General features: G+C 40.3%; 1 protein-coding gene across 1 annotated transcript in view; it reads right to left on the bottom strand.

The window, feature by feature from the left end:
* fut8a (fucosyltransferase 8a (alpha (1,6) fucosyltransferase)) overlaps positions 1-24,336 on the bottom strand; it is a 92,733-nt gene that overhangs the window by 21,041 nt on the left and 47,356 nt on the right. The window contains exon 3 of the mRNA XM_084096945.1: positions 15,831-16,337. Coding sequence (XP_083953071.1) covers positions 15,831-16,033 — 203 coding nt within the window. The 5' untranslated portion in view covers positions 16,034-16,337. The remainder of the gene's footprint in view (positions 1-15,830; positions 16,338-24,336) is intronic.

The following is a 24,336-nucleotide window of genomic DNA, read 5'->3' as shown; positions in this document are numbered from 1 at the left end:
ACCCCACAAAGAAGGCATTATCAGAAAGCATTTGGTCCCCAAGAGGAAAACAGCTTTTTTAAATTGTGTTTTTAAAAATGTAAAAAATGCTGAACGTTTTCTGTGATGGGTAGGTTTAGGGGTAGAGTTATAAGGATGTTTAGGTATTTTACCTGAAAAAAAGGCACAAATACTGAAATGTGTGCTGCAAAATTTTTATTCAACTTCTGTGCTGCATTCCACTTCACAGTTTTATGTCCTTCCCTCGCTACGCTATCTTCCCCCTCTCTCATGGATTCAGATGCACATCATTGCTTACAGTACATGGCTTGAGTTGCCCATTTCTTGGGGGACCCGTGTCCAAAGTGGAACGGACTTCCAAATCGGCTGTGGGGATTCTCATGAGGTGAGGTACTTTAGAGAAGTTTGTGAATGTATGTCTAAAGCAAAGTGGAACACAGCCCTGATCTGCCATGACAAAACAGAGAAAACTGACCAGAAGGAAGTTTATGCAAATGCTCACTGTAGCACCTCTTGTGGCAACACTATGAATTGCAACATGTACTTGCATTATGAAACATTTTGAAACACTTCGGAACACATCGATGTTTGAAATCAACCTTGTATAGCTACAAGTATTGGAGTTCACGTAAACTATGATTCAATGTTTAGGGTTGGTAAGAATGTTTATAAAAATTAGTCTCTTTTGATCACCAAGGATGCATTTTTTGAATGAAATATACAGTAAAAACAGTAATATTATGAAAAATTATTACAATTTAAAATAACTGTTTTCTATTTTAATATATTTTAAAATGTAATTTATTTCTGTGATGATAAAGCTGAATTTTCAGCATCATTTCTCCAGTCTTCAGTGTCACATGATCCTTCAGAAATCATTCTAATACGCTGATTTGCTGCTCAAGAAACATTTCTTATTATATCAACGTTGAAAATAGTATTTGCTGATTAGTATTTTTGAGGAATATGTGATGCATTTTTTCCCAGGATTCTTTGATGAATAGAAAGTTCATTTCATTTCAGAAAGTTTTTATCAATTAAATTAAGCATTAATCTCTTTAAAGAATATAGTGTAATTGAGTAAAAGCCTAAATGTCTCTGACAGTGCACCCCCCCCCCCATCTAAAACAACATTTAATGTAATCAATACATCAATAATCAATCAATGAGACTTTACCTCACTCTAAATTATTGTTCACTAAATATGCAGTATCACACATAAATAGGTCACATTCGAAATTACAGTAAATGTTGTGGATCCAATTTAATGTTGTCTTTTAGACTGGCACAGCTAACACAGTCCTGACACACACTTTAAAAACATAAACCTCCCAAACTGTCCCCCAAAAGAGGACATTAGTGTATGTGTGAGAAACAGTAGATGGTCTTCTCTCTAATCTAGTAACAATTTCTAAGCCAGTAACAATAGAGGCTACACTATTCAATTGACCTCTCTCCTCTCTCTTTCTCTTTCTGTTCTCCTCATACATCACCTCTCCTCAGAAACCTGAGCTTCATCATGTGGCATTACATAACCAGCAATCACCAGCTAATGAGGCCACATCACCCACAGCAGGGGCAGAGAGAAACATTTAGAAACACACCAGAGTTTGGGAAGGGCTGTCAGAGAGGTGTGATGGAAATCCCACGAGGCTTCGTGTTTTCTGCTGACGCTGAACTCTTGCGAGATGTTGTGGCAGCGCACAGAGACACTTGTACCAAAGTAGGACACGTACACTTACACAAAAAGCAGACAGGATGAAAATAAGTGTGAAAAACGTAAGTGAAAGATGCCTAAAACTGTCACGCTCAGGCGAAAGTACCAACGGCTTGCTGTGGGCTATGGTTTTGACCCTCTATGAGAACATTTCAGAGTGACAAGAGCTGCCAGTGAGGTAGCAAACAGACACTCAGTCAACCTCTTCAGTCATTACTGACGAATTGGAGGACATTTTGTATGACACCTGATGTGTAGGTGTGCGTGTGACAGAAATATAGATGTGCTGAACAAGAACTTGATGATGCCACAACATGACTACAGTTACACTATGACTGACCGTGTCAAGTGTAATGCAAGCTCAGGATTTGTATCCGGAAGGTTGCTGGTTTAAACCCTGCAAGAAGTGAGCCGAGAGCCATCACTATTGTGCCACTAAGCAAAGCACTTAACCCCAGGTGACTGCAGAGGGATTGTCCCTCTAATAAGTTCATAGCGCTGTTCGACAGTGTGTTAAAGCTGCTGAAACAAATTTGTGTGGTCCTACTTGTGTGGTGATAGATTACAAACAATATCGTAAGTATTGAAAACTATAACTGATTGGCTTAGTCTCAAATGTCATTGTGAATATTACTACAGGCTGGAATGCACTATTGCCAAGGTTAATGCTGAAATTTGTAGTCTGGGCGAGTCAACACTAATTGCTGAAAGTCAATTCTGCAGATTTTGGGTAGGTGATTTTTATTTTTTATTTTTTTACAGAAAATTTCAAAGTATATGATGGGCACAGACTCTATATTCATTAGACTATGATTCCATCACAGAGTGATTCCATTCCATCCATTTGGAGGATATCAAACATGTTTGATATTTTGAGCTGATTATATATCTTTTTTTTTATTTGTCTACTAGCAAAGTTAGTTGTGTTTGGAATGAATTTGATTGTCTGGTTATGTGTGATCCTCAGTCATTTAGTGTATTAGGTGCCCAGTTTGTCTTTGTAAAAAGTCGGCAAGTGTATGATGCCTAGTGTTTTGAAAATCTGTTTCATATTTGAGATGTGTAGTGTATTTCAGGCTTAAGTGTATCCCTTATTCTTAGCATACAGGCAGGGGTTAAAAGGGACTGAATATTCCTTAATGGCATTTTAGGCACCTTTAATAATAATAATAAAAACGTACACATTTGAATTCAACAACGAATTGCCTGTGAAAAACCCTTTGACTCAGTGCTTACAGGAATAGTTCACCAAAAATGAAAATTCAGTCTTCTTTTACTCCCCCTCTTGTCATTCTGTCGAACATAAAATAAAATATTCTGAAGAATGTTTTTCTCTATATAATGGACCCTATTGATTTTCATTGTCTGGACAAAAAAACAACAAAAAACAAACAAACCAAACACTGCAACACATACCTTACTTTGTGTTTATACAAGACGACATACAGGTTGAGAATGACACGAGCAATTTAAAAAAAAATGGTTTAACAATTAAATATATTAACACAAACCGTAGTACATTTGATACATTTTGATAGCAGTAGAACTAAATGTGTTAAGCATTATTTTCATAACAAACACACATTTTCAATTATAGAAACCAAACGGATGATTTGACCTAGTCGTATTAAAAACAGCCCAGTTAGACTATGGATACTACACAAGAACTGTGTTAATTTTTCATAAGGACAAGTACAAAGTGAAATAAAGAGCTTTAAAAGCTGGACCTCAATGAATTATGGAGGAAGCTGTCAGTTTTCCTCTTGAGTAAAATCTGTTCTGTTCTAATGATCTTTGATTGCAGGAAAAAAGAAAATCACTTTTTTTGTGTGCCTTCAGAAATTTCAACAGGTGAATGTACATCAATAATTAAAAGCCAGATGAAAGGAAAACAATATCTGTTAAAGAGTCATATATAAATTAGCTGTTAATTCATGTTTAAGTATTGAACAAATTGATGTTAATAGGCCTATATTGTAAGTAAATTTAAAATTGGTGCTATACTATCAAATGTCCATTTCAATGGAATAAAATAGGCAACATTATTGGTAACTGCACGTATTGGTATAATACAATAACAATATCATTATTTTAGGTAATAATAATGCCACAGCTCTGCCGCAGTGTGTGCTATGTGTGTGTATGAAGTCAATGACTGCCTGTGCCTATTTGTAAATGATGAGGCTCCTAAAGTGCACATTTGTTAAACAAATGTGAGTAGGATTTGAAATAAGTGTGTGTTTTCACTTTTACAGATGACTGGTGGTTGTGTGGAATAGTTTGTTTTGGAAATTTGTCAATGTGAGTTGTGTGTGGGAAACCTAAATCAAAGCTAATTACAGTTTGATGTTTTTTATTACAGCTGCACCAAATAGAGAGGCCAAATAAAAGACCAAGTCTAAACCCAAGTGTAATTAGTCACATTTAGTAGGTTCTAATGGACTGTCAGTGAATCCAGAGTTCACAGTCGCTATGGCGATGCAATTCCAAGCAAGGACCTCATGCTGTGACTGGCTCTTAGCTCACGTGGGCGTGGCAGCATCTATTGGCTGGACAGCCATTTATTAAAATCAAAGCAAAATCTGAAATTAAATCTCTCCATTGTTTCTCCAAGACAGTAATGAGATTAAATGGAGAGCGAATTGAGCAAAGATTCCAAAAGAATTCTGCAATCAAGTCAGAGATCTCGATATGAACTCAAATACCTACAGTATATAGATATATTAGATATGCCATCCAAATATATCATCACATTTGTTTATATTTTTATTTCTCCCAAGGAATTTTATGAGAAATATCTAAGACCTGAATGTGTAAATGACTATTTCATTAAATCTCCTGAGCTATGAAAGAGCAATAAAACGTTACTCTGGGCATCGTTTTGCTGCTGATAAAAAAAAATCAATTTCATGCTATGAATCCATCAGAAACATTTCATAATATATAAAATTGTCTTAAATGTAGATCCAGGCAAACACAGATGGCCTTGCACATGCTGGCACATGTCTTGGGGATATCTGTGTGTCATCATAAAAAATGTAAATATCAGCTCTTATCATGAAAAACATCAACTTCATCAGCCAAAGTCCATCTCCACCCTTATCCTTTATCACTTTTCAGTTTTCCAGCACACACACAGATATATATCTAGATACAGTATTAGAGGAAGGAGATGAATCACTCTGAGAAAAATAAATAGAGAAATCATAACTCAGAAAATGATGAAACATGATGAACTTGGAGACAGAGGAAAGTAGTATTAAATAACAATAAAAAATAACTCGGAAACTAGGAAGAACACAAGGAACAGAACATCAACGGAACGTCCACGAAGACCTAGAACAAGACCTGACATACAAGGGCTGTAAAATATACACAAAGGTAAATGGACTAACAAGAAACACCTGAAAACAATCCAGTAAAAAACAGAAAATAGAACAAAGCAAAACTACAAACTAAAAGTCCTCAACACAAAACCACACAGACATTACAATTGAACCTTCGCAGGGAGTTTGATTGACAAGCGATCTGACCAATCATAATCCGCCATCCGCCATTTTTGTCCGACAAAACAGTCAGGAGAGTTAGTAGATTAGCGTTGGAGGATTTGAACTTGAAAAACGCCTCGGTTACGACTGTAACCTCGGTTCCCTGAAGAGGGAACGAGCGTTGCGTCGAGAATGACGCTATGGGGAACGCTTTGCGTGATGACGTCTTGAAGCACATGTAAAATCAGTCCAATGGTGTAGCGGGACGTCAGAGGCGGGTGACGTCACGTACCAGGAAGCTATAAAAGCCGGCCCGAAACAGAAAACGAAAGCTTCGTAAAAGTCTGAAGTCGAGCTGACAGGCATGAAGGAGATATGGCAAGGCGACGCAACGCTCGTTCCCTCTTCAGGGAACCGAGGTTACAGTCGTAACCGAGGCGTTCCCTTTCAAGGGAACTCCCGTTGCGTCGAGAATGACGCTATGGGGAACGTCTATACCAACGCCTCCATAGCTACGAATGTCTGTCCTGTGTGTAATCTAATAGAGCAGCACTAGGATGACAAAACATGAGACCCTGGAGCAGAGTCTAGATCCAAAGAGTAAAACCTGACGAAAGTGTGCGGTGAGGACCAGCCTGCCGCATCACAGACATCCTGTAGTGAAACTCCTGAAATAAGGGCCTTAGAGGCCGCCATACTCCTTGTAGAGTGCGACCGGACAGCCAAAGGAGAAGGCTGCCCAGCCGCCTCATAAGCAAGTGAGATAGCCTCGACCACCCACTTGCTCATTCTTTGCTTAGACACCGGCCCTCCCTTGTTAGGGGAGCCAAAGCAAACAAACAACTGATCACTTCTGCGCCACAGGGCAGCTCTGTGGACGTAGGCGTCTAACGCCCGAACTGGGCAAAGCAAATTATTAGCCTCCTGGTCCGCATTCTGGAAGGGAGGAGGACAGAAGGCCTGCAGAACAATAGGTCTGGCCACATTAGTGGGGACCTTGGGGATATAGCCCGGTCTCGGATGAAGAAATGCTTTGATCATACCCGGAGCAAACTCCAAGCATGACGGAGCAACCGACAACGCTTGGAGATCCCCTATTCTCTTGAGAGAGGAAATGGCAAGAAGGAAAAGAGCTTTCAGCGTTAAAAACTTCTCAGGAACCTCCTCAATAGGCTCAAAGGGGGCCAGGGACAAGCCTTGTAGCGCAATGGACAAGTCCCAAGGTGGCACCCTAGAGCGAACTGCAGGCCTCAGCCTCCAAGTGCCACGAAGGAAACGAGATACCAGAGGGTCCTTCCCCACAGACATTCCACCCAAAGGAATGTGGTAAGCACCTATGGCCGCCACATAGACCTTTAAAGTGGACGGGGTCAGACCTGCAGTGAACCGGTCCTGCAGGAACTCCAGCACTGTACCAATTGGGCAGTGGACTGGGTCCAACCGACGGTCACTACACCAAGAAGTGAATACTCTCCACTTCAGGGCATAAAGTTTCCTCGTGGAGGGAGCTCTGGACTGTAGAATGGTCTCAACAACCTCAGTTGAGAGACCTGACTCTATGAGCTGGGCCCCCTCAGAGGCCAAGCCCACAGGTTCCACAGTTCTGGGCGGGGGTGAAATATTGAGCCCCCTGCCTGGGACAGAAGGTCTCTCCTGACGGGTAACTCCAGAGGATGCCCGTCGAGGAGGGAGACCAGATCGGGAAACCATACTCTGCCCGGCCAACGCGGGGCTATTAGAAGCAGGCAAACCCGGTCCCTGCGAACTCTCTCCAGAACTCCCGGGAGCAGAGCAACTGGGGGAAAGGCGTACAGACGTAGCCTCGGCCACGTCTGAACCATAGCATCCAGTCCCAGAGGAGCTGGATGCGTGAGGGAGAACCAAAGTGGACAGTGAGACGTCTCTCGAGACGCAAACAAATCCACTTGTGCTTGGCCGTACTCCCTCCATATCAGCTCCACCACCTCGGGGTGGAGCCTCCATTCCCCGGGCCTCGGCCCCTGCCTCGACAGAGTGTCTGCTCCTATATTCTGAACCCCGGGGATGTAGGCTGCTCTGAGTGACAGCAACTTCCCCTGGGACCACAAGAGGATATGGCGTGCCAAGTTGGATAACGGGCGCGAGCGCAAACCCCCTTGGTGGTTGATATAGGCGACTACCGACGTGTTGTCCGTGTGTACTAACACATGGTGTCCCCTGAGATCTGTGATAAAGCTCCTCAGAGCCCGGAAGACAGCTAACATCTCTAGGCGATTGATATGCCAGGAACGATGATGGTCTTCCCACAGACCTTGAGATGAGCGACCCTCCAGGATCGCTCCCCAACCCGTGAGGGAAGCATCCGTCGTTAGCAGTTTGCGACGACAAGGAGCTCCCAACACTGGGCCCTGGGACAGGAACCAAGGTTTCTTCCACATAACCAGGGCACGTAAGCATCGCCGCGTGACCCTGATTGTGCGAAATGGGTTGCCCCTCGGGGAAAACCCCCTGGTCCTGAGCCACCACTGCAGGGGCCTCATGTGCAGCAGTCCAAAAGGTATCACGTTGGAAGCTGCTGCCATGAGACCCAACAGTCTCTGGAACTGTTTGACAGTGAGTAGCTGGCCTAGCTTTACACTTTTCACAGCTGCAAGGATGGACTCTATACGTGGCGGTGACAGGCGCGCCTGCATCGACACTGAGTCCCAAACCACGCCTAGGAAAGTGGTTCTCTGGAGTGGAGAAAGCACACTCTTCTTGGCGTTCAGCCGTAACCCCAGCTCTTTCATGTGGGCGAGAACAACATCTCGATGTTGAACCGCCAACTGATGCGACTGAGCTAAAATCAACCAATCGTCGATGTAGTTCATGATGCGAATCCCCTGAAGGCGCAGAGGCGCCAGAGCTGCATCCATACATTTCGTGAAAGTGCGGGGTGATAAAGCTAGGCCGAATGGAAGAACACGATATTGGTATGCTTTGCCCCCGAAAGCAAACCTCAGGAACTTCCAATGACACGGACGGATGGAAATATGCGTCCTTGAGATCTATCGTGACAAACCAGTCCTCGGACCTGATCTGTGGCACGATCTGTCTCAATGTCAACATTTTGAACTTGAGCTGCATGACTGACTCGTTCAGAACTCGAAGATCCAAAATGGGACGCAATCCCCCGTCCTTTTTTGGAACTATGAAGTACCGGCTGTAAAACCCGGTTTCCCTGTCGGAGGGAGGTACATATTCTATGGCCCCTTTCTCTAACAGAGTGTTTACTTCCTGTTCCATAACCAGAACCTGCTCGGGGCCCACCACTGTGGGTAGGACCCCCATAAACCGAGGTGGGCGTTTCTTGAATTGTATCTGATACCCTTTTCCTACGGTCTGCAGGACCCAACGAGAAACATTTGACAGTAGCTTCCACGCTGTCAAAGATTCTACTAGAGGTACCAGCCTCTCGAGACTGGTTTCTGGATTTTGTTGTTGTTGAGCAGTCAATTCGACGCCCTGTAACGGCGCACCGGCAGGGAGCGACCGAACAGACTGCTCTAACACCCTCCTCGGAGGGGGCGGGCATCCCGAGGCCACTACGTTTCCGGGTGGTCCTTGAGATATGTGCTCGCCGGAGACCGCTGCGCCCTGTAACACCGATGGCGGCAGGGTTGGCAGAACGGTCCCCTGAGGGTACCGAAGAGAGACGGGCACCGTAAAAAGAGGTGTTAACCGCTCTGCTTCGGGGGGGACTACCCTCATTAATCCTGAGCCCTCGGACGTCAGGATTTCTTCCCAGCAGCCTTCTTGGCGGTAATAACGGTCCGCAGATCCGTTCTACCCCTCGAAGACTGCTGGGTTTGAGCGCGCCCTCCGTGTCCCCGAGATTTTTGTGGGGGAGCACGGGAGGACACGCTCTGCTTCTGAGTGGCACGATGCTCAGCACCCTTTTTAGAGGAGTGAGGCTGCTCCCGCTCAGCAGCCTCATAGAAAGAACGGCGGGGAAGAAGCTTTTGAAGAGCAGATGCTTGTTTAGCGGCTTCTTGTGATTTTGCAACCGCAATATTTACTGCATCCCCAAATAACCCGGCAGTGGAAACCGGAGCGTCTAACAGAACATGCTTTTCTTTGTCCTTAATATCGCTCAGGTTGAGCCACAGATGCCTCTCAGTAGCCACCAGGGCTGCCATAGACCGCCCGATAGATTTAGCGGTCTCCTTGGTGGCTCTGAGAGAAACATCCGTGGCTCTGCGCAGTTCAGCCACAGTGTCGGGACCGATTCCCCCGCCCTCCTCTAAATCCCCCAATAATTCTGCCTGATAGGCTTGTAAAATAGACATCGTATGCAGACACGCTGCAGCTTGACCAGCGGCTGCATACGATTTATTAATCAGGGAAGATGTCAACTTTACTGGCTTTGAGGGAAGTGTAGGAGCCTTCAGGGAAGATGCCGTTGCTGGAGAGAGATAGCCCGCGAGCGTCTCTTCCACCTTCGGCATCTCCCCATAACCATGCTCTTTATATTGTGAAATAGTGGAATATAGAGAGGTGTGTGGTGTGTAAACTCTGTAAGAGACTGGTCTCCCCCACGATCTCGACACCTCGGTGTGGAGATCGGGGAAAAACGGCAGGCTCCTACGCTGGGGCTGAGCACGAGATGGCAGGAAGCGTTCGTCGAGTTTGCTTTTTGAACGAACGTCCTGCCTATCCTCTGGCCACTCAATAGACAATCTGTCAACTGCTCTCGTGATCACATCGAGCAGTTCTTCAAAAGCATGAGACTGAGGTGGCGAATCCTCAGACTCAGCATCAATACTTACAACATCCAACTCCTCAGAGCTGGATAGTTGCAGTATTGGTGCCTCTATCGGGGGGGAAGAAACCGCAGCGCGTGCTTCCACACCCTGATGAGAGGCACTGGATCTGTCAGTAAGAGGCTGAGATAAGGCAGAGCCCGTCTCAACATCCACTGACAGATCCATTTGCGAACCCCAGGTCTGAGATCGCCGCCGAGCCTCAGCCGCGGCGGGACCCGAGCCCTGGGGAACGTGGTCGGGATTGAACCGAGCCAACCGGGATCGGAGCGTCCGCAATGGAAGCGCACAGCAATGCACACAGTCACCACCCTCGAGTGCTGACTGGGCATGCTCCTCTCCCAAACAAACAACACAAAGAGTGTGTGTGTCACCTCCCGTTAAATAACGCGGGCAGGGATGGACACACACTCGATACTGCTGCTTGCTCGCCATATCTGAATAAATATATATATATATAGACAGACAACACCAAATAACAAGGACAGATTTCAACACAGAGCGCGACTGAAGACTCAGAAAGCTTTCGTTTTCTGTTTCGGGCCGGCTTTTATAGCTTCCTGGTACGTGACGTCACCCGCCTCTGACGTCCCGCTACACCATTGGACTGATTTTACATGTGCTTCAAGACGTCATCACGCAAAGCGTTCCCCATAGCGTCATTCTCGACGCAACGGGAGTTCCCTTGAAAGGGAACTGAGTGTACTGATGTCTTTCCGCGGTTAAAACAACATTCCTTCTTATGTTCTTTCATGTTTATTTAATGCTATATATTATCTAGAAGGAATAGATGATCAGTTCACGAGCAGCTTTAAGAGGTCTACAGCGATCTGTCAGACACATCAAAGAGCCACAAAACGGTATATTGTTTAAATTTCTTTAAAAAAAATACCAAATTTGGAAGTTGAGACTTTGTTTCATATCAAAAGTAACCTGGTCTGTCCTGTCTGTTAGCGTGTTGTCAGTGTCCTCTTTGCTCCGCCATGTATTTTTCACTGTGTGAGAACTTGGTGTGTGGCGTGAGAGCGGCGTCGCTTGTCGGACATAGCAACAGTAACTAAAGGGGGCGGGTCTTTGCGAATGGTCAATTGTGCTGTAGGAACTGAAGCCCTACCTTTCAGCCTTTTAGATATAGGTATCGGATCTTTATTTACTCATTGTCTACTTTATTTAACATGTATACACAGTATAGTGTAATTTGAACAAAATAAATTTATCATACCAGATATTATAGCAGATTGTAGTTATGTTATCAAAACAAAAATTAGGAGATTTCTACTTTTAAGTTACATTAAGCTTAGTACATGAAAAACCACTGACTGCGGGCGTTACCAAGATGGCCCGACTTGCTTTAAGTTGCAGTCACATTAAGGAAATTTCTAAATTGTTGTCAATTGGACAATGGACGATTGTCATCATCGCAGCGACGCTCACTTCTACTCTGTACTGTACCACAATTCATCAGTGCATCTTGATCCTGCGGCGTCTGCGTGAGAGTGTCAGTGTCAGTGCTCGAGTCGCAGACCTTCTCTTCCATCAGGCTCCTCCCTTTGGATCAATCACAGCACCATCTTTGGCCTGCCCCGTCACTCATCCACATATCTCCTACCCTCTGTGTGTGCATTATCAGCCTTTTAATTTACGCAGGAGTCAATATAAAAGCGAGATGAAGCATCATCAGTGGGCTCTAATAGGGAATCGTAGTGTGTGTGTGTGATAATTCCCACAGGAAGTGCTTAATGAAAGACTGACAGAACTGATACTGTTCTGTGGTGGTGAGATAGGAGGAGAGCAAACCGTTTCAAATCGTTAGGACTGTACATGTTCATAAATTACAAAGAACACTTTCTTCATTCTGTCCTACTTCGAGTAGGGCACGCACACATATACACACTCTTAGGAGTCAAATATCTCTATGCAAACACTTCATCAGAAGTCAAATTCAGGAGTTTACTACATCAGAGAAATCAGAGCTACTGAAAACATGCAGCAAACAACACTGACTGTTCATTGCTTTTAACAGAAAAGCTCTAAACAGGTTGCTAAGGAGTTCTAGGTGGTTACTAAGGCTACGTCTACATTAATCCGGATACATCATGAACTGGGTTTTCGTTTCAAAATAATCTCCGTCCACACCAAAAGTTTCTCATACACACTGAATGTCGGAAAGTGCTAAATTCACCTACTGCGCATGCGTAAAGTCTCATATAAGCTGACTGAGATGATACAGATGGAACAGACATAGTTATCATGCTATTCTTCTGGCAGGATCATTTTAGTAAGCAAAAATATCTCACCATTCACTGATGCGTTCAGGTCGCACTCAGTCACCATCATATGTTTGGTCTAAAACGCAACTGCACTCATGTTTTGCTGCAGGACAGAAATTGCAAGCAATTGCAAAAATATTGATATCGCACAACCCTAGTTCAACTAACAAGAATTTAATCTTAAGTAACTTTTAGACATTTTAGACACAGTATTGCCACAGTATCACAAATAAAGCCACAGCAAGAATCTACTGTTGCACTGCTCCCAGCATCACACAGTATTGGCATTTTACTCCTGAGCAAATCAGTTTTTGAACAAACTGGAGTGAATGATTCAATGGCTCAATCATCCAAAATCGAATACTGTCTGTGTACTGTAGGTACTACTTCGCGAAAAAAGTATGTTATAATATGAATTTGTGCAATATGAATGAATTCTGAATTTACTACTATGTCTGCCATATTGGCTTTGCCATTATCACTTCACTGCCATTCACAACTCCTCTCCTGTTGCCTAATCGGATACTAAAGTGTCCTTTGGATACACACTTCAGAATCTTGCCAGAAGTTGCCTAGTAGGTCATCCAGGTACTTTTCGACAGCTGCTTTATAAATACTATGCATACTATTCATTTCAGCTATTGTTTTTTCTCTACTATATAGTAGAGGAGGCGGCATATTTGAACACAGGGTTAGTATATGTGAATGGAGGATTGTCATCATTGCAGCATGTTACCCAACATAAGTTATGTGCCACACTAATCCAGATTTTTTGGGGGTGTGGTTATCAACATTATGCCACAAATGCTGTCAATTGAGCTTAATTTATATTAATCCTATTCCTTTTTATGAATATTTCTTTCAGTCAGTCTGTCGTGTGTGATGCCGGTAAAGGCAGGTCACTAAAGTCAACAGATTCTTTTCATGGTTTTCACTGCCCATACAGCAGTTGTTTTCACTCATGTATAACTGTCTGTAGCATGCAATGATCTGTAGCTGAGAAATACTTCACTGAAACTGACAGTTTCTTTTTGAAAATGCTTTTGAAAATGTTACTAATCATAAGCCTTTGTCTTTGTTCTGAAAAAACGTCCCTCCCCAAAAAATCTGTTGTTCTTGGCTTGTTTACATCCAGTCAGGAAGTAGGATGTGCCGTTTCCTCTTTTTGTTTATGGGAGGATAATTTTCATAGTCTTTTTACGGTGCTGGTGCTTCCAAACACTTTCTGTGATGTTTACCAAGGTTTTAGATGTTTTGTGGCATTCGTAACTATTTCGGAGTAGTCAAATTTGATATTATAGGTCTTTAAAAACAGCACCTGACAACGCTATTACGCAGTGTGTTCAACAGTAAACACTCACAGGTAACATAACTTAATATTTTAATGTCTAGCTTGCAAAAATTATTCAGCTTTTTATTATTTGACAATATTAGTCTGGTAAAGCACAATGTTCACATTCAGGGGTTGAATGAGAAATAATTTGTGTTTGAAACAGCATAAATAAAAAAAAATTCTGCATATCGATTATCAGACACTATTGGATCATCTAAACATAAAAATATAGTCAGTATTAGTCATAAAAAACAATATTTGGCTCATATTTGGTTTGTTCAGTTCAGTGTCAGGGAAAGAGGCTGGAAAATGGCCATCCATCCATTCATTTTCCAAACCGCTTGTCCTATGTAAGATCATAGTGGCCAGTTGGAAAATGGTCATGAAAAATTACATACATTTTTGGTGCAAGGAACCTTGAATGGAAAATTGTTGCATGGAACTGAAATGTATTGTACATGATAAATTGTCAGTAGCAGTTAAAATATATGAAAAATTGTTGCATGAAAAAAAAAAACTTTCTGTCACGCAATGTATTATGTTTCTATATATATTTTATATATCACATGTGAGCATGTGTATGTAATCACTGTCAAATATCAGATGATTAAGAGGCACATTTGTGGAATAAGTCACCCGGGTCATTTTAATAATTTACAATAACACTGATAACTGAGTTTACATAATGTATAAGCAGATAGATGACGAGTCCACAGCTTAGTGAAATACACGTTACACAAGTTTGCATACTGCAAACACACGGCTTTACAGCACAACACAGACGCGTTTAGAGGAAAACTACAGCATGCAGAAGAACTGTGAGGAAGTGCGTTTGCATCCGTTGATTATAGAAGTTTCCCTAAGGGTAATGATCATTTAACTAGCAAAGCAGTTCAAATTTAGCCCAATGGCCATCTGTCAAGTGCCACAGTACATGATAGGAAGTGACTAGTGCAAGCCTGACCATACAAGATCAGCTACTGGCTGACGAGGACCAATCGTAACCCAGCATCTGAAAACAGACCAATAGAGGCTATCATAAGGCATAAAAGAAACATTGCTAACAACGGACATTTGTCTAAAAGTAAATTGTCTTGAAATGTATTGTACATGATGAATTGTCAGTAGCAGTTAAAATATATAAATTTATAAACGCAACTACTCTGGGAGGGTTTTACCATGCTGAAAGAACTGGTAAGCTATTAGCAACCTAAAGAACAGTATGTTACAAACCTCATAATTCATCCTTTTTAAAGCTTTGCAAATTTCAACTCCTTACTGTTTATGTCATTGCAAAATTTAAACTATATTATCATTCAGCTCTAATCTGCTAAAAGCAACTACAAGCATTGAGATATTAGAATATTATGAACTAATTAACATCAGGATTTTCTGTAAAGTTGCTTTAAAACAATGTGCACTGTGAAAGCGCTATACAAATAAAATTGACAAGATAAACTTGTTGACCTCACCAAATAATACTTGGTTGTTAGAGGACTACTAGTCAACAATGTTGCCCAATCCTAGAGAATTGTAGTGAAAAAATTGTGAAAAGGAAGAAATGGGAGCCATTTTTCAAAAAATGGTTGTTGTTGCTTCCTAAAACTAAAATTGAAATCATGCTGAAATAAAAAAAGATATATTAGATATTAAACTGTAATGTTAGTATTGTTTGATTATTAAACGTTTAATTATAAATAAATAAATACATATAAATAATACACATATTAAAACTTAAACTTAAGATTCGCAACTAAAAGAAAAAAGTTTAAGTATTAAAATTATTCAAACTAAAAAAAGAAAGCTAAATATACATAATTAAAAAAAACAATAACTAATTAAAATTACAAAAACACTTAAAATCTACTAGTAAAAATATTACTAATATATATATATATATATATATATATATATATATATATATATATATATATATATATATATAGTATTTCAGTATGAGCACGGAACGTGAAAGCGGGGCCTCACAATCCTTCTAGCTTTTTGGGTTTTAAGCAGGATGAGTCAGAAAAGTTACCTATATATACTGCTTGTGGTTAGCTAGATACATTTTGGGATAACTTGTGGAAATGTAGGAAGATTATAATCCAGCTCACATATCACATATTAGACTTCTCAAACCTGTTGGCTTAGAGTACCTGACTAAAGTATCTCAGGTTTGAAAATAAACAAAGAAAATGGAATAATGTGAAAGAAATATCAGACTTGAAACATTTCACCAACCTGAGTGTCTCAGCCATGCGTCTCAGATCTTCATTCTGCTGTTTCAGCCTTTCCAGCTTGGCCAGAATCTTGGAGAGCTCTCTGCTGGACCGTTCCGGATGCTCGCTGTCCTTCACGAGGTGACCCCCGATGTAGAAAAGCAGCGTGCCCCAGGCCAGCAGCACCAGCATAATCCAGCGCCAAGAGCCCGTCCACGGACGCATGGCGCCTAATGCTGTCCAGCGCACACTCTCCTTTCACAACACAGGTGTTTGAGGCATGCTCAGCTCAGCGGTAGCGTACCACCTCGGGGGTCCTCCAGAGCGGAAGGGGGGCTCAGGGGTCGCTGGGTCTCGTTTGCGTGTGCGCTTAGAGGCTTGGAGGTTATATCATGTCAGCGGCCCCTTGCAGAGAAGGGGAGGAGAGGTTTGAGATCCCTTGAGACTTCTCTGATGAGACTTCACTTCAGAGAACCGATGGCTCTGATGAGTTCCTCTTCCTCTAGGGCCTCTGCAATGGTTTCTGGTCCTGTAAAAACACAGCAGCGTATATGATCAGTGAGATGATAGGACATGCTCTCGCTGACTGTGAGAGATAAAGGCATAAGTGAGCTCTGAGATTATCTATCAGCTCCACCCTTTCTTTCTCAAGGATATGAGACTGGATTGAGCTGACAATGCAACAGTCATACAGCTGTTCCTGAGGATTAGAGTGAGCTCAAGGAGTGAGCTGTGAAAGTTAGATGTCAAGTCAGCACAAAATGAAAGCGCGCATAATGAATTCCTCAAAATTAATCAGTTACGGAAAAGTGCAGAGAAACGACAAAAGAAATAAGAGTGATATGGAGAAAAAGAGAGACCCTAGATCTAAAGAATTTTGTTTTATAACACATTTTAATGTTTCTATTTTATTTATGTTTTCCATTTATTAAGTGAGGTTTAAAATTGTACAGAGGATATAAAACCATAAAAAAGTACACATCGATCGATATGTCACTTCACAGGAAGTAGAGAGGAACATTTACCCAGTAGTCATTGCAAACCACCTGAATATCTCTTATATAGGATGGATGGATGGAAAAAGCTTTTTTTTTTTTCTTTAACCTTTTTTTCAAATTAATTAATTAATTTACACTAACTATTGGAGTTTGGTGTATGAAACCTAATATTAAAACTATTTCTAAAATTAATAATTATATACATTTTGTATAAATAATCCAAAACTGCATGAAGTATTGTCTGTGTTTGATGATGTCCCAAATGAACAGAAATATTATCTAAAATACAGAAGATCTAAAAATCTACCACAATTTTTCTTGACTCATTTTCTTGTCTGCCAAGATAGAAGGCTAATTGTTTTTTCATACAAGATTAAAAATGCAAACGAAATGTATGTAATGAGGTCATGTGACAACCAAGGCCGTAACCAGGGTTTGAAAATTAGTGAGGTCCGGGGTGAGGTGTTAAGAATTGTGCTATAATAACACCCACAAATGCAACTCATTATATACACTACATACAGCCTAAACTTTAAAATAGATTTTAGAATAGAATTTTAAAATAGAAAATATTTTGTCATTATTTTTGTCTTTTTGACATCTCATTTGTCTCCTTCTGATCTCTGTTCTCTTCCTCCATGTTGCTCTCCTCTTTGTCCTCATATCCATCTTCCTGATCTTTCAATTTAGGATTTTTTTTTTTCTAAAGAAATACATCTACCGTATTTTGCCAAAACCTTTTTGCCATTCTACACTCTCTGTTCTGTCTGTTTTGGAGGATAAACAATGTTAAATTAGACCTTCTTTATTGCATCAAAATTTGTTATGTAACAATCTTACTGTAATATATTTTCATAATAAACATTGCTATATGGATAAGTAATAATAACTTTGTCTGTGCTTTAATGCAGTGGTTCTCTACTGGTTAGGCCATTGGACCCACATTTTCCCATGGACATTAAGCTGCGACCCTTTTTTTTATAATTTTTTTAGGAATTTGACCTATATGGGCCATTCTACAAAAATTCTGTCGCGAGTAATCTCCCCCTCGCATTCGTCACGGTGCCACTGAGTGTAAAAACGCGAAAGGCGAAGCTTGAATTTCCAGGTATGTCCCTCTTTGGCTAATGTATTTTCAAGATGGAGGCGCAACATGGCTGCCACCATTCGAGCGACTCCCTCGTATATGTATTCTAAATGGCAGATTCTACGCTTACGGGAATACTTGATTAGTTGGTAGAAGTAATTACACATTAATGAGCACATATCATTTTGAAAGAACAAGGTGTTTTTTGCTAAGAATCAACTTAAAAAATGACACAGTGTAGCTTTAAGTGAGCATCAGCTTCAGCGTTACCCATGCGACGCATTGCTGGTCAACTGAACCTTGAAAAGTGGAGCTCAAAGTTAAAAATAATTTCATCTAGTTTCATTGCATCTATCTTTTAATCAATGAATCAGCGTTTTTGAACGTGTTCGTTGAATGAACGGTTTAATAACTCATTCAAAGACAGTCCGTTGCCGTTACAATGTGACTGCGCGCTGAGTGACAGCCTTTCAATGCGCAGAGACGCAGTTTAGTTTCGGTTACTGAAAATGTTCTCGTTTTGTGCATGCTGACCACATCGTAACACTTATTTATATAGCAACAACAAACAAATTTTTTTAAATAAATAAATGCCGATAATACCGCATATCGCGCTATTAAGCCACTCAAAATTACCGCAAGGGAAATTCCTTCACCGCGACAGCCCTTATCTCATCGCATTCAATTCAGACGGCAAACTCTGGTGAAATATAATTTCTTTTTTCACTCACACACACATACCCACTGTGACTTTAGTTCAACTTGTGAATGCTTGTCATTCATCTATTGACTTAAATGAGCAATCACAGTCAAATTACACTTGTATCACAATCTCAAGTTAATACACGCAGCACACCCACGAGCAGCCTAGGTCGTATCTTAAAAGTGAACCATTTACAGAGCTGAAATAATGTGCCACTCACTCTGCATGTAAAAGTGGCTGATGGATGGAGACTATCTGACAGATTGGGGAACGTAGGCACTGCTTATCCTTCATTATGAATGAGGGTGGAATATAGAGAGTCATTATGGATTTCTGCACAGAGCATATACAATGCATTATAGATTGCGGTGGTGTGTCAGACCCAGTAATCAAAGGCCGCAGTGCGGGACTGAATCAATAGAGTGACCTTCTGCTAGTGTCTCAGTACAGCAGACCGGCAGCTATTTATGCACATCACTACTGCAGTCAACGGTGTGCGCACACGGGGCACTACTACACACTAAACACTGGGATTTACCCACACTCCTGCTGGCATACACTGAAATTAGCTTAAAATCTAATGCATGAACTGCTATCCTACTCATTAAAGCTTTTCAAAGATCCAATCAGGATTCTTTGACAAATAGAAAGATCAAGAAAAATTATTTTGCAACAATGTAAAAGTGTTTAATATTGCTTTTGATTAATTTAATGCTAATTAAAAGCAACAAACACACACACATATATGCATATGTGCATAGGCATGTGTATTTGATACAGTTACATAGATATTCTATTTATTTATACAAGTATGTTATGTCATAAATCTTTTAGTTTTAACGTTTTTAAAGATACAGTAGCAAAAATAGTTCCTCGGTAAAATGCAGTTGGTTCAAAATCCTTTTCCTCAAAACTCGATTTTAAACATCCAATATTTTTTAAATGGTTGTGATTGTGTTGCGAATGAATGACACATCATTTCTCCAGGGCAGAAGAGAGCAATGCAGGATGACATATCTCCTTACTACACAGTATTAAGTGCCTCTTCAGCATGACATTCTACTTATTTAAACTTGTAATTAACCCAGTACACTCTGGGCTAAAGCTGAGATTGCCAGTTTAATATACAAACGTATATCACAGAGTGTGAGAGTCTTAGTTTTAAATGAGAATTTGGGAGCAAATTATTAAAATACTGCAATACAGCGAACCAGACGATTTGGTGCTGAAAGAGAAATAATCTGTAAACTGCACCGTCCCGCATGAGTGCACCACCCTTTACCCCCCTTCTACAGCTCATGAATAATTGAGATCTGCATAGTGACACAGCAGCGCACAGACAAGGACAGCAATAAATCCATAATTAATGCCTGCATTTATAAAAGCGTGCAGGGCTGAACAACAGCCTGTTCAGGTTAGGGTGGATTTCTGCAAGGTTTCAAGTATCTTTCTTCCAAACCGTGGCCAGGGCAGCAAAATAAACTCCCTGTTACAAATATATTAGAACTAGGGGTGTAACGGTACGTGTATTCGTACCGGACCGTTTCGGTACAGGGCTTTCGGTTCGGTGCACGTGTGTACCGAATGACCGAATGCAATATTTTGTGTGCGGAACATAGGTACATTTTCGTGTTTCCACACAAACATATTAAGTGGCGGAAGTCTCCGCGTTCAGCGCAAATCCCGCCCTGCAGCTGATTTTAAAGTTTTAACAGAGCCCGTCTGCCTTATTAGACATTCTCTGGTTTTACCCGTCGTCACTGTAACCTAAACCAATGAAATCGACTGCAGGGCGAAAAAAAGCTTTTCCGCTCCGTGTGCGCCGCCGCACTCTCCGTTCCGTCTGTGTGTGTGTCTGCGCGCTGCGCTCTCTACTCAATGTTCAATGTTCGACTCCGTGTTTGCGCTGCGCGTTCTGCTCTGTCGTTAACGGCCCAAACACTCCAATCATGTACCGATCACGCACTGAAAAAGCAAAGTCCGCTCAAATAAGGTGAAATTTCTCAGTAGTAGACTTCTGTTTGCTGAGCTGGTATAGTCATGCTGGCAACAATGGTAAAATGACCTGCTCTGATCACATGCTCTGGTAGTAATAGCTTTGTAGGACTATATTTTATTTTGATAATTAGTAAAAAAAAATGAAGAAAAAAAAATCTTAAATTGATTATGTTGACTGATTATTGAAAAATAATAATACATTGATATATTTATGTTTAATATTATTTTAATATAGGGCTATTTTCTGTTCCTTTTCCCCCCGGTGTTTCATTTAATTAGGTGATTCTAAGTTTAGGCCTAATTATTGATGATTACAAGCTTGGAGGAATTGCAATTAATTACAGCAAATTGTGCAATTAATTAGTTCATTTTTTTTAATCGATTCTCAGCCTTAATTTTTAAATATAAGCAGGCCTACAAGCTGGGATTGGTAATGCTGCACTGTAATCATAGTTATTTATTTATATTTTTCATTAAATTTATTATGTGATATTGGTTTTGCTTTGCAGCAGTATTTTATTTCTTATTCTTTTTTTTATTTTATATATATTTTATTATATTTTATTAAAAAGTGTAAACAAATTGTTAAAAAAAAGTTTATAGTAATAAACAACCTGCAGTTTAATGTTTGCATTTCTTTCCCTTACTATACCGAAAATAAACCGAACCGTGACTTTAAAACCGAGGTACGTACCGAACCGTGATTTTTGCGTACCGTTACACCCCTAATTAGAACTATCACTTTTACCACTAAATATTGCTTTATAAATAATCTTCCTGATCAGTTTCTACTCCTCGGCATACCAGGTAAATCGATGTTCCAACAGAAACTATTGACTCTCTTTTCCAGCACTTCAGACACAGTTGCGCACCTTTGCGCTTAAAAAAGATTAAGGAAAATAGTCAGACGTCATGGTATAACAAGCATACCAGGGCTCTCAAGAAAGCAGCCTGAAAAATAGAGCGCAGCTGGAAGAAAACAAAACTAGAGGTATTTCACATTTCGTGGAAGGAAAGTGTTACTGCATACAGAAAGGCCTTAAAAACGGCTAGATCTTCTTACTTTTCGACTCTTATAGATGAGAACAAAAACAAACCCTAGGTATTTATTATTTTATTATTATTTAATGACTTTATGAATTTCTTTACTTGACTAATACTATTAGAGAGAAAATGATAACCATGCAACCGTCTACTACAGTATCGCATCAGACGTCATACTATAGACCCCCTTAGGAACAATTCCATTCATTATTTGCAACTGGAGAGGAAATATTGTCTAAACTTGTTAAATCATCAAAATCAACAACATGTATGTTAGACCGACTATGCTACTGAAAGAGATGCTTCCAGAAGTTATGATTGTCATTAGGATAGATATGGATTAGGACTAATATAAAAAATTAGATGACTTTTAATTTCCTAACACTTGATGGCTGCTCCGTCAAGTCTTCGTCATCAGTTAGGAACCGGGGTGTGCTCTTTGATACCAATCTTTCATTTGAAAGCCACATTTCTAATATCTGTAAAACCGCATTTAAAAATATATCTAAATTATGACATATGCTCTCAATGACAAATTCAGAAAAGTTAGCATTCATGACCTCAAGGCTAGATTATGCTTTACTGGGTGGTTGCCCTGCATGCTTAATAAACAAACTCAGGTCCAAAATTCAGCCACTAGAGTTCTTACTAGAACCAGGAAGTATGACCATATCAGCCCAGTTTTATTAAAATTGCATTGGCTTCCTATTAAACATTTCATACATTTTAAAATCTTGCTAATTACTTACACTCACTCGTGAATTTGGCAGTTTCAAATCACAATCAAATTGTTTTGCAATGACCTGCATCAATATATACCATATTGTGATGTTGTTGCCCAAACCCAGTCCAATTATCAGCTTGATTTTGTTGACGGTGCAAAAAACAAAGTCAGTTCATGCACTTGATATAGCTGAGCAGCCATGTATGCAGTCATGCTATGTTGACTTTCACTATTAGGTTTTTCATACCTCAGAAACTCTTCAGTGAGACACGAAAGAGTTCATTGCACTTTCTACAAACTTTAAATGCAATTTTTTTTCTTGATGGTGCAGGAAATGACAGACTCTTAAAAGATAGTTCACCCAAAAATGAACATTCTGTGATCATTTACTAACCTTTATGCCATTCCATACCTGTATGACTTTGTTCTCTTCCGTTGTGATGTCAATGGTACATTTTTCAACATTTCTCCTTTTGTATTTCTCAGAAGAAAGAAAGTCATACAGGGTTGGAACAGCATGAGAGTAAACAAATGATGGCAGTGTTTTCATATGTGGGTGAACTACTCCTTTAAAATGCAAACTAACAATGATTATAAATGCTTATCGATTCAATGTTGTGATGATAGACTATCACAATACAGTAGCGTATTGATCTTTCCTCTTTTTTCTGTTGGTTCCTTCCTAAATCTTCAGTCGATTTTTTTTAAAATTATGTTTTATTGTCATTATCGTCATTGCAGCTGTAAATGGCGATCATGTTCCGCTGTTAAAGATTTATCTTTTTTTTAATCTCTCGCTCTCTCTCTCTCTCTCTCTCTCACTCACACACCACACACAGTAAGGATAACAGACTCCATAATTTCCTTTCCCATACTGATGTGCAAAATGTCAGCTCTTTTCATTCCAGTAGAGGTGCATTGTAGGAGCTCTACATTTCTATGGACCACTCCCACTGATTTCACGTAGCATTATGCAGCCTGACTCCTGTACAGATCCAGTGTCGTATGGGAATCACTGATAACCTGTAGCCCATTCAGGTAGAAGGTGAATACTTTAATCATTCAGAAATATGAAAAACAAGCATGTCATATTCAGGTGTGGTCTGATGCACATGCCTCACGTTTTGTACAGTATCTAGAGCAGTACAACCCATGGGGCTTAAATGTGAGCAGGTTCATCACATACAAACACAAAAACACAAAAGATGACAAACTGCTCTGGTTCTTTTTGTGTTCACATTGGACTACTAGGGTTACAAGTGAAATGTAAGTGGACTTGGTCTTTCATATTAGATCCTGAGATTTCAGCTCTAGAAATTTGACACAATAAATTTCAAGGTCACTCCAAGAAGGATGACGCAAGATGGGCCATTTCTACTCAAAAAGATCTCAGAGGACAGCTGTGCTTTTGCTTAGAACAACCAACAAGAAAGTGGACTACCAGTTTTCTACCATGAACTACTTAGAGACAAAATGTACATTTATACAATTTACACTTTTACATCAGTGGTTTCCAATTCTAGACCTGGAGTATAAAATACACATCTAATATATCCAAATTACGTTTATTTTCAATATTACATATCGAAACAGAGATTTATCACACAGTTTAGCCCATTAAATATAACAATTCATAAATTAAATTAATAACTTAATATGTATATGATAACATTTTAAAATAAGGTCTCATTAACTAACAGTGAGCAATATATTCTGTACGGCATTTATTAATCTTTGTTAATGTTAATTAATAAAAATACTGTTACATGTTAGTTCATAGTGCATTAACTAATGTTAACAAATAATTTATTTATTTTTTCAAATTAACTAAGATTAATAAATGCTTTAGAAGTATTGTTAATTCTTAGTTCATGTTAACTAATGTTAAAACTGAAACGTTTGCTCCCTAAAAAGTCCCACAATGCACTGTGAAAACCAGGGAGCATCGAAAGCTCACTATGTTCCCTTAATGGA

This window comes from Abramis brama (genome assembly GCF_963993115.1).
Source record: "Abramis brama genome assembly, chromosome: 21".
NCBI lineage: Eukaryota > Metazoa > Chordata > Actinopteri > Cypriniformes > Leuciscidae > Abramis > Abramis brama.
Note: the sequence above shows the minus strand (reverse complement) of the source record. Positions and strands in the feature narration are given on the sequence as shown.